The sequence below is a fragment of the Arachis duranensis genome, chromosome 8 (assembly GCF_000817695.3).
Source record: "Arachis duranensis cultivar V14167 chromosome 8, aradu.V14167.gnm2.J7QH, whole genome shotgun sequence".
In the NCBI taxonomy this organism is placed as follows: Eukaryota; Viridiplantae; Streptophyta; class Magnoliopsida; order Fabales; family Fabaceae; genus Arachis; species Arachis duranensis.
The window spans coordinates 39,621,159-39,633,249 of record NC_029779.3 but is presented as its reverse complement, the minus strand read 5'-3'; the positions used below and the strand labels follow the sequence as shown (position 1 = coordinate 39,633,249).

Below are 12,091 nucleotides of genomic sequence, written 5' to 3'. Positions count from 1 at the left end.
TGACAAAACATCATATACATAAATGATGGAGATAATAAGTATCTACATAAAAACATAATAGCCAAAAGTAAAGTCCCAAAATGCAAAAAATCTTCGGTGCAAGAAGCTCCCAAAGTGCCTCATCGAGGTGCCTCACGTCCTGTATCTAAAAGGCACAAAATATATATGGGGTGAAAACTAGAGATTCTCAACATGGTAACAGTGCCTACATCTCTAACATATAATGTTTCGAGAAAGCCGAAGACAATCCTAGAACTTCCGACATATGAATTAAACTTATAAAACATACCTAAATCAAAAGTAATTTAGGCAACTAATTAAGGATGTTCTATCTAATACTCCCCTTTTGTGATAAAAAACGAAGGAGATCTTTATTCCAGCTACCATACAGAAGAAGGCAGTCAGCAAGTTGCTCCAAAACAAGTCATGCAACCCTTTCGTTTGGATGAAGGTGGCCTTGCTTACCTCCGAGAGGGATGTTATTGCCATCTCTGTGGTCGGGACTGCTGTTTACTTCATTTTTCTCAGCACTGCTTTCTCTCTCTATTTTACTTTCACACTCTGTCCATTACATACATCCACTCACCGCACCTCATGCTTTTATATTTCAGTAACAACGATGATATTTTGAACACTCAGTATTTAATTTATCATTTTTCAAGTGTCTTAGATTTCTGAGTCATTTTAGTGTGACTTCAACGAGATCACCCTTTGAAGTAATGAAATCAGTCATGGTGTGATTTTTCCATTTTTTTGTCTTTACCTTTTCTATTTTTTATTTATTGAAAGAGCAAAAAATTTCTACTAGTCTACAATGTATATTCTTAGAACACTCTTTAGTTAAATCCGCTTCTCAATGGCAAAAATTTGTAAATTTTTTATAATAAAATTATGAAATCTTTTATTATTTTCTTTACATTGGTCTATATCTTCATTATAAAGTTATCACAGTTTAAAAAATATTATATATAATTCTAAAATTAAAAGTTGAGTAATTAGTGTGTTTGTGATTACTGTTTCTTCTCAAGTGCTGAGTATCCTGCTTTTATCTGCCGTGATTCTGCTACCGGTACTTCTTTCTGCTGCTGTCACCGATGAACGTGTGATGAAGGAGTCACTAACAAGTCATTACAATCGCACAGTTGTGGATGACCTTCAAAAGTTAACAATGGGAAACATCACGGTATGCATGTTAGGTATACGTACCACTTTACTTTGATACCTCATCAATTACAATTAGCAATCTTTCTGTTTATATATGTTAACTATGTATGGCCCCACATACGTAACCGTATACTAGCATCTTTGATACTCTACGAAGTTACCATGCTTGTGTACTTTGGGCCGCAAAAGTTCTACTATGCCTCATTGTTGATTCCTCTTCCCATATTGTCGTTCATCTATGGTTTTGTCTGTGCACAGAAATTCTATCCAGCGACTTACGAAGGAAGCTCCCTACATAGAAATGATTTTCAAATCTTTCATTGCAGCAAGCTTGAGTTCTGAGAAGATTGATGATGAGAACTTTGAAAATTCAATTTCCAAAGTTTCGAGATCATTGTAATTTGTGCGATGCGGTTATCCAAATGAATGTCCACCAGCTTTACTTTTAGTTGTGTGCTATTGTATTTAGTTGACAATACGTTTTATGAATAAGGATTGTTGACAACTTTAGATGCTTTGTCCAAAGATACTATGATGCAATATTAGGCTCGTAAGTCTGTGTTTTATTTGGATTTCAAACACACAATGTCTTGATCAGTCATCTTCACAAGGTGACTAAGTGACTTCCCTCAACCAAAACAATTATTGAAAAAAAGATCCGGTTTTTAAATATACAACTTTGTATCTGATATAGCAAAAGACAAGATTCAACTTCTAAGCTACATCTCATATCAGTTTTTGAAACAAAAACCATTCTGATGAATACTTGATAGAGTCCATTAAATGGTATCATAAGATTCTCGTTCAAAAAAGTACTTATAGGAAACTTGTACAGCAAGAACATGGATCGGAATTACTTACCAATATTTGCCTCAACGGGGGTAAGCAATTATGCAAGCGTGTAAGCCGTAGTTTACATAACATGATCATACCCTTCTGCAATATCATCATCACCAGAGCAAATATTGTAACTCGATGGAAGGGATTTCACTTCAAAAGAAGTTACGAGAAATTTTCAAAGCAAGATGTTCCACTTAATCAGCATTTTAAGAAGTTTCAATCACTCCCTATAACTGAATTCGACAACTTATGCATTTGGAGACAAAAGGAACAAGAAGCACAGTATCTACTCCCCCTCCCTGCAAATATAGTGCAATTCTCTCAACAAAGCCTTGTACATCTTTTCATTCATGTTAACATCCCTCTTCCTACACTCATCAAGCAGATCAAAAGCCCCGTCAGCTCTCCCCTCGCGACACAATCCCTCCAGGACAGTCTTATAAGTCAAGTGATCAGGGGACTTAGAGTTCTCCAACATATCAAACAGAACCTCAATGGCATCCTCAAACCTCCGATTCATGGCAAGACTGCAAACGATTATCACATAAGTACTCGCACTTGGCACAAAACCCTTATCCCTCATCTCCACAAAGAACTTAAATCCCTGATTTACCCTACCCTTCTCACACAAACCTTTTGCAATATATCCATAACTATATGCATTCGGCTCACAGCCATACAAGCCCATGTCGCGAAAAACCTTAATGGCCTCATCAAGCTCCAAACACTTGGAATAAGCTTTAATTATCATGTTGAGGACAAAAGTATCAGGAATAACACCATTGGCCTTCATTTGCTTAGTCATGGACCTCACAGAATGCAAGTAAACGTAACAAACATTGAGCTTATTGAACCTTCTAAGAAGTGAATTGAACAAAAGAGAATAGGTTTCGAGAGTGGGTTTGGAATCCTCCGACCTGAGCATCTTCTTATAGACGTCGAAGGCGAGGCTGAAGAGGAACTTGCGGCCGCAGCAGAAGCGGATGACGGCGTTGTAGAGCTCGACAGAGGGGTCGCAGGCGCCGGCGATGACCTCGTGGATTAGAGTTTCGGCTTGACGGTAGCGGCGGCCGGCGATGAGTTGTTTGATGACGGTGAGGTAGGTGAGGTGAGTGTGGGTGTAGTTGCGCTGTTGGGCCGTCCAGCGGAAGATGTCGAGGGAGAGGTCTGGGTCTGATTGAGCCTGCAGGGCTCGGTGGACGTCGGAAGGGGTGAAGCCCGGTTTGAGATGGTTGATCCATGTCTCGAATTGGTTCTGGAGTGGGGTTTTGGATGGTGAGGTGGAGAATGAGTGTGGTGTAGTGGTGGCGGTTGGGAGGAGAGAGATGAAGCGAAACAAGGGGTTAAAGGGGCGTGATTTGATGATACTCAGCATCGTTTGCATTTGGTTGCAAATGTGGAATAGTGTTGAAGAACTAGCAGGATGGATCCCAAATTGCAGTTTCACTTGGAAAGATCATGGAGCTGGAATTTACCTATGGATCTTTGGTGGAAGGAAGGCGCATCACAAATCGCGGTTTCAGCAGCGCCGCTGTGAGGATGGAGCAGGAAGGGTCCCACGTGAGGCTTGCAGCAACCTGGACGGAAGGAGACCGAGGAGGAGCACGACGACGAGAGGAACCCTCGGGCACAAGCGGATCAGTAGAAGGAGAAGGCAGAGATTAGCATCGAAGGGATCAGTGAGCAGGATAGGTTAGATTGGGTTCTAGGTGGGTTCCGGGTCGGGTTGGGTGTGGGTGTGGGTGCGTGTTCGGTTCCGGGTTCTTCTTTGGGCTCGGTTATCTTGCCATGATACATCTTTAGCTTCAAACCCAATAGAAAAAGCCAACCTCCAAATACCGTAACCTCAGCCCAATCAGTCCAAAGAGTGTATGACCAAAGAGGAAAAGAAGATGATTGCCTCCAAGAGTCCTAAACTCTTAATATTTTTAGCATTGGCCTGATAAGTTAAGGTGATGCTTCTATTTATAACCATAAATATATGTTCTTACTTCTTACGTATATACTGGAAAACACACATACACATATTGACATATATATAAAGTAGAATTCTATATGACAAGTTACACATTTACACTCTTTAAGCATCTAACTTATCATTGACAATGAAAGCTTTTTAAGCTTGAATACATGAAATACAGAACTCAAGAAGAATTGAAATAGAGAAGGAAGAACAAGGAGTCTTAAAGGGAGAGAAATAAAAACTATGCACATCAGTGATATGAAAATCATTTCATCTCAATAAAAGAATAGTTCGCATTATATATACCAACAGAACCTAAAGAGAGGGATGATAAAAGGGAAAGATTCATACTTTTTTTAAAGGCCACCACTTAAATGAAGACGTTTATTATGTCTTCTATTGAAGTTGCTCCTGTCCCAACTCTTAAATCATGATTTGTTTTTGGTTTGATTTTAATAAAAGTTTATATATTGAACCTTATTAATTAAATCAAATTCTCGGTTCAAATTATATGATTCAAACTTCAAAATATTAATATATTTTTAGGTTAATATTTTTACTAATAAATTTACTTTATTATACGTAAATTTTTTCAATTATCTCGTTTACCGTGTAAACAATATATATATATATTTGTAAATATAAAAATATATTTTTTGAAAATAATAAAAAATATTAATAATTTAAATTAGAACAAACTCTTAAAAATAAAATATTTCAAATAATAAAAAAGATTGACGGTTTTATATAACATGAAAGATGGACGGTTTTAAAAATAGAATACTATTAGTTTATGTCTTTAAACCGTTGAAATAAGTGAAAGTACACAAGTAGTATCGTAAAAACATTCGTATAATTTTTATTTAAAATAAAGTATTATTTTATTTAAAATGCACTATTATAATTATAATTAACTGTAATTAGAGCATCTCTAGTACTAGTTCTAATTTCAATTTTATTTTGAGTCTTACAAAAATATTTATGGAACCATATATTATAAATAATAATTTAAAATTTTAAGTGAAATTTGTTCTTCCAATATTTATCAACATAATTATACAAATGATTTAAAATTTTAAGTAAAATTTAGTTCATTTAAAATTTTATATTATTTTTAATTAATTTATCAACATAATTATATAATTAATTTATCAATAGAATTATACAAATAATAAAATTTTATTGATTTTTTATCAAACTAATACTGTATCCCTAAAATGAATTTAGAATATGATTTAATCTAAATTAATAAAAATAATTAAAAGTGGCTGCCTTTTTAAAAGGATCTTGTTTAATCCCACTTTTATCTTTCTTTGCTTCTAAGTCATGATTTTCTATTCCTTTTCCCAATTTCTTTGGGAGAGTTGGAATGAATATAAAAAAACAGTTTCTTTGTAAGAGAGTTTGAATGAATAAAAAAACAAAAATGAGAAATTAAAAGAAAAATATTGATGTAATCAGCGTATTTTGTCTGGAAGTTTATATAGTTACTGTTATCGACTGTCAGTCTTTTCGTCTCTTTTACTGTCTCTCCCCTATCAGTCTCATTGGCCCTACATTGAGTCGCACCCTCTGCATCCCCTGCATAAAGGTTAGACCCTTCGACCCTTCTCTCCTCAATGGCGCAATATCTCTGTCACATGCCTCGCGACAGCCACCAACATAGCCTTATGGAGACGCAAGACTAAATACTCGCCGTCGCATGTCACTGCAATAGTATCGTCATTGCGTCCAAAACCATGCCCCTCTCTATTAAAAAATGGTGATCCTCTCCTATCCGTATCAAGCTCCTCTTGGTGTCGTCTGGGTAAGCTTACCCGACCCACCAAAGCCCCAGTCTTAGCTCCATCAGGTGGGCTTATTCGGTATTGGCCCACATCCCATAGCTTCTCTTTGTTATGCTGAATAGATCTATTGGACTACTTATCTGCCAACCAGCCCACATTAGATTTTAAATTCAACAAATTAGCATGTCCTCCCTTAACCTTCCATAACCCCAGGTAACCGTTTCTTGGATACTCCTTCATCGCTCTTTCATCAGCCTGTCCTCCCTTAACCTTCCCAGCCTGTCATTCATCCAAATCCGCCATGGTAATGACCATTCTGCCCTCATCTTGATCCTTCTCCTGTGAACCATGTGTCATTATCTCCGCCGCCATGTCCCACTACAGTTTCATTGGTTCATTATGTGCTTCAACATCCTTGGTGTAGTTGTGTTCAATAATAGAAATTCCTTTTGTTATTGGTCCTGTTGTCTGCACACTTTTCAAGAAAACTTTTTCCGAGTAGATCAAAAAGCCTTTCTACAAAAGAACTATTGTTATTTGCATCCTTCTTATCCTACTTCGTCTTGACATTCGATTCATTTCATTTATTGCTTTCAATGCACCTAGTATATTGTATGAAAACAAACAAATGAATCTTCCCATTCCTCTCTTTGTCCACTTAAACAGATTAAACAATTCTTTCTTCGAGGATTATGTAACTCTATCCCACCCTGTGTATTCTCACCCCCTATGCTCAACTATTTTCTCTTTTCTCTGTGTACTCTCTGCTCTGCTATGACGGATAAGTCACATTTTGTTGTTACTCTCAAATGTGACATTAATTAATTAAATTTTGGCATTATTTTAGAGAAGAATTTAATTTACCAAATACAACTGTATCTGAATAAGTAAAGGAGAGTGTAGGATATTGCGGCCGAACTAACTAGTAATGAATAAATAAGAGGGGTGTCTAGTATTTTCATAGGAAGGGGAAGCAGACCTCAGTGGGACAAGAAAAAAAAAAACACTTCAAGAACCAATATCCTACTTATAAGTAAAGGTTTAATTATTCTGTTAGTTCCTATAATTTTACAAAATTTTTAATTCGGTTCTTATATTTTTTTTTTCTTTTAATTGAGTTTTTGCATTAAATTTTTTTTTAATTAGGTCCCTCTTGATAGTAATTGGCTTAATTGTATGGGGACCCAACTAAAAAAAATTAGTGCAAGGACTCAAATAAAAAGAAAAATAGTATAGGAACTCAATTGAAAAAAAAAATTGGTGCAAAGACCTAATTAAAAGAAAAAAAATATAGAGATCTAATTAAAAATTTTGCAAAACTATAGAAAACAACGGAATAATTAAACCATAAATAAATTGACTTAGTTTATCCGATTATAAGAACAGTACCTTTGGCCTAAAATATAGAGTAAGATCCATAAATATTGTATAATTTTCTGTGATGGCAAAAGCATGCATCATGACGGGTTCCGATATCGTTATAGGTACAATATCATGCATAAAACCATTCTTTGAAATCCCTCTGTAAGTGACATATGGTGGAGTTTGCAAATAGCCAATGCGCTAACATTCCTCCAACATATTATCATAGCAAATAAAAATAAAAATCATCTAAATTAAAAGAATGAATTGGTTGAACATGTAAATATTCTAAATTGTTAAGTGTCCTATTCGATCTAATTTGAATGTGTTAACAATCTGATCTGCAGTAAGTGAGGTTTGCACAGAACGGGTGAAAATACAATAAGGTGAGATTTAGATGCAATTCGTGACTAATTCACACCCAGTTATATATATGCGGAGAAAACTTTGCCTAAGTTTTAAACCACGAAACTAAAAATATATGTTATCAAATATACAAAAGTAGGCAACGGATTCCTTACTGTTACTTTTGTATGGGAGTATTATTAACCATAGTTAAAATATTTACAAATAAAATTCTATTTTTTTGTTTTGAAAAAACTAAAAATAAGACATTTATCTCTTTATATTTTTAATTTTTCAAAATTTTTCCTTCTTTTGTAACCATTCTTTTGAAGAAGAGAGTCTTTGTTAGGGTTCTCTCCTACACTCAGCATCATCACAATTAGCTCTGTGAAAGTTTTTTTTTTGGTGTCCACATGTCAGCTACTACCTTCGCGCCGCACTACACTTTCAGTTCGGTCTGTGTTCTTGTTCTTTGCTATCGCGTTAATTTGCTAGTTTTCTCGAGTATCGTCGCCGATACTGTAGTGAAAATACTGTAGGGATAGAGTTCTTCCCCGCCGTTGAATCTAACGCGCCGCAGTTTCGCGTTGTCTTCTGACACCAGTAAGCTCGAAAAAAGATTGAGAATTTATGTGATTTTTGGTGTTAGAGGTTCTGCTTCAAACGAAATCTAGCTCCTTTCGATGTTGAATTTCAGTATTCCTAATTATTGTTCTTTTTAACTGTGACTGTGAATGAATTATATACTTTGCATTATTTACTATCACTCTGTAGATTCTGATTTTGAGACAATTTTGACTTTGTACAGTATATCTTAGATTTTTAGTTGACTTGGGTGTGCTATGTGTTAATCTTTTTTTAATTAATGTGCAATACAATAGTTATGTGGTGTGGTTGTGTACAAAGAACAAATGATTGTGCTTTTTTAAATGGGAAATACAATTAATGTGAATCTTTATGTTAATAATTAGAATTGTTCATCTATTCAGAGGCTCTAATCTGTGGTGGTTTGAGTTGTGGAGGTCCTACTCTTTTCATGCTGCATTTTCTGAATGCTACTTGAAAATGTTTTGCAGAATGCGGAATAGAAAAAAAAGTGAGAAAAGGACACTACAAGATTAAGCATATGTTTTGAGTTGTTTGTTCATGCTCGTGTCTTTTTAAGGTGATTGTTGTGGTCAGAAAATTCTATTTTTGTTAGTGATTTTCTTATTTTAGAGACTTAAGAGAAATTTGCTGCCATGGACAAATGAATTCCTTGGTTGTATTAACATTCATATGATCGGTCCTCTTGAACCCTTTGGTGGCTATTGCGAATGCTGCTTAGTTTTAGAATTTGCACTTAAGTAGAGTGTGTGTGGAAACTTTAATGAGATAGAATTGAATTGAATTCTAGAAAGAATTGATTTGCAATTCAATTCTCACCTGACTTCTTAAATTTGAAATAAAAAGAATTAATGAAAAAGGAATGGTTAAAATATATGTAATATTATTATGTTACCCTCGTATTGAGGGAAGGGAGAAAAGAAAAGAGAAATGGGAATATTTGAAAAATCAAATTATGTTAGGGTTAGTTTAGATATTTTAATTTTAAATTCAAATTTCATTAGGTTGGATTTGTGATTTATTTGGGTTTGAAGATGAGAATTAAAATTCTCAAAAGAGTTTAAATTAATGTAATTTTTATGTTTTAAAGCAAGAAAAGGAATTTAAGAGCTGAAAGTGTAGTGCGGCGCGAAGGTAGCAGCTAACATGAGGACATCAAAGAAAAGATTTTTCGCATAGTCAATTATAATGATGAAGAGTATAGGAGGGAATCCTAACAGAGACTCTCTTCTTCAAAAGAATGGTTAAAAAAGAAGGAAGAATTTTGAAAAACTAAAAATATGAAGGAATAAATGTCTTATTTTTAGTTCTTTCAAAAACAAAAAAACAAAAAAATAGAGTTCTATTTGTAAATATTTTTATTATGGTTAATGATACTCCCACACAAAAGTAATAATTTTACAAAAGTGGGAGTAAAGAATCCGTTACCACAAAAGTAATATTTAATTTATTGCTATGTTTGTAAAATGTAAAAGGATTGTGTTTGTTTTAAAATTAATTTATTGTTATTTTTTTACGAGTTGGATAAATCAGATGTAAAATTATTTTTATAGGTAGACTTAGGTTTGGTTTAGTAAAATTTTTTTGAAGAGGTGTTTGTGTTTTAACTTTTAACCAAGGTTCTGAAAACCGAACCGGTCATCGAACCGTTCTAGTTACTGGTTCACTAGTTTATAGGTTCAACCGATTTGACCGTGGTTGAACCGAAAAAACCGTTTTATATTAAAATAATAAATAAAATATAAATAAACACACCAAAACTACATGATCTTACCAATTTACAAACTCAAGTTTTTTAAAACACTCTTAAAATATATGTTTCCAAGCACTTTTGTCATCATCATCTTCAGCTTTACACTCATCACTCAATTAAAAAATTCACAACCCTAATCCTCCATGATTTCTTTTGGAAAAATAAAATTCCATTCAAGAAGGAAATCATAGCTATAAGTAATTGACAATATTTGTGAGACTCAACACCAATACATAGAACAAGTAATTGGATTGTTTGGTACTGTGTTTTATATTCCAAACAATCCAATTCTTAATTTTATGAATCATAAACAAAAGGGTGTCTAAATATCCACAGAATCAACCAAATTCAGCACTAAAAACATCAAAAACCAAATTTTGTAGTTAAAGAATGAAATAAAAAATATTAGAAATCTGAGTGTCTTGAACCACCATCTTCTGCATTATAGAAATACACTACCATCATCATCATCACTCCCAAGACCTCCAACAACAGCATCATCTTTGATTGATTAGAAACAAATCCAGCAGAAGCAGCATACTCATAAATTAAAAAACAGCAGCAGCAGAGTAACAAAACCAACACAAAATCAATTTCTTTGATTGATTTCACATTCAGAAAATCACAAATCAGATTCAAAACAGACTCAATAAGCAATAACAATACAATTCAATTACAATATCACAGCAACCTACTACCCAATAATCTCAACAAATAACATCCAAAATTATCCAAATTTATTCAACAATTATTCAATTATTCATCATGCTTCAAGCAATCAGCTTCAAGCTTCAATAATTAATCAATAATCATGCTTCAACAATTAATCAGCTTCAACAATTAATTATTTAATCATACTTCAAGCAAACAGTTTTTCAACAATTAATCATGCTTCAAGCAATCAAAAGCAAGGTTTAGAATAGAACTAACTGACGTTGGATCAACGGATGTTGCCACGGCGGCGGTGGCTCAACGGAGAGTGAGAGTGGAGACTAGAAACGTGAGAGGTGAGAGTGGAGGCTCGAGAGAGGAGAGGGGTGAGTGAGTGGGTCTGTGTGCCTCTGTGACTAGGGTTCCCTTTGGCCCTTCTAGCATGCAAAAAAATTAGCCAGAGAGCATGCAAGAGACAGTGGTTGCGGCGGGAGACAGGGACACCGAGGGAGGCAGAGCATGCAAGAGTGGTGCAGCAGACGGTGGCTTCGAAGGTTGCGATGGCTACTGCGCGATGGGGGCTTCGAAGGTTGCGCGACGGGGGCTTCAAGGGTTGCGATGGAGGGAAGTGAGCGAGCAGACGGTGGCTGTTCGAAGGAACGACGCCGGCGGCACGAGGCGGTGGCTGGACGGAGGTGAGGGACGACTAGGAGCTCGATGAGATTGAGAGGAGCCCTCCCTAGACTGAGTGTGTGTGACAGTGTGAGAGGCGCTCTGGAGTCTGGAATGCTGGATCTGGGTACGCGAGGATGGAATTAGGGCTTGCTGAGTGCCTTAGTGAACAAAACGGCGACGTTTGGTTGCCTTTTCACAAAACCGGTCGGGTCACGATTCGGTTCGACCGACCGGTTCCCGACCGGTTCACCGGTTCAACTACGATTGCTGGAATCTACGGTTTTGGTATTTGACCGAATCGCTTTTCTCAGCGGTTCAACCGGTTCGACCGGTCGGTTCGAACCGATTTTCAGAACCTTGCTTTTAACAATACAAACTCTTCATTTTGTGTTTGGTAAATAAAAAAAATAATGTGTTTGTACTTGCAGTTTTTAAAATTTGAAAGCGCCTAAGGTGGAGCTTTTTAAAATTGACTTGTACTTTTTAAAATTTAAAAGTCTAATATAACTTTATATATTAATTATTTTTCAAATTTAACGCTTAAATTTATGTCTTTTATAGTATTTTAAAATTTTAAAAGTTATTTTATCAAATGTAATTGTTATTGTTTGTGTTTATTAAAAATCATTTTTAATTTAATTTACCAAATATAAATACTGCACTTTTTAAAAAATTATCTTTTAAAAGCTAATTTTTATAAACTATTTTTAAAAAATAAAAGCTTTACTAAATTAAAAATGAAGTTTAAACTTACTCTATCTAGTTTATTATCATCCTTAAGTAAATATAGCATATTATAGTATATGCATAACGTAGCTTCTAACTTTCAATATGATTTTAATTTTTATACGTTTGTCAAATATAAAAACTTTTACATAAATATCTAATAATATATTCACAAATATTAAATGACAAACATTTTTTTTTTCATATTTGACTTATACT

At 34.7% G+C, this 12,091-nt stretch overlaps 1 protein-coding gene across 1 annotated transcript; it reads right to left on the bottom strand.

The window, feature by feature from the left end:
• Positions 1 to 1,500: 1,500 nt before the first annotated feature.
• Positions 1,501 to 3,659, bottom strand: LOC107462834 (pentatricopeptide repeat-containing protein At3g25210, mitochondrial). Its single transcript, XM_016081513.3, has one exon. The coding sequence runs from the start codon at positions 3,386 to 3,388 to the stop codon at positions 2,291 to 2,293; it is 1,098 nt and encodes a 365-aa protein (XP_015936999.1). The 5' UTR covers positions 3,389 to 3,659; the 3' UTR covers positions 1,501 to 2,290.
• Between the last annotated feature and the right edge of the window lie 8,432 nt (positions 3,660 to 12,091).

What these genes read in the sequence shown, in the direction of transcription:
- LOC107462834 (XM_016081513.3), bottom strand. Translation starts at nt 3,388, where the DNA reads ATGCAAACGATGCTGAGTATCATCAAATCACGCCCCTTTAACCCCTTG.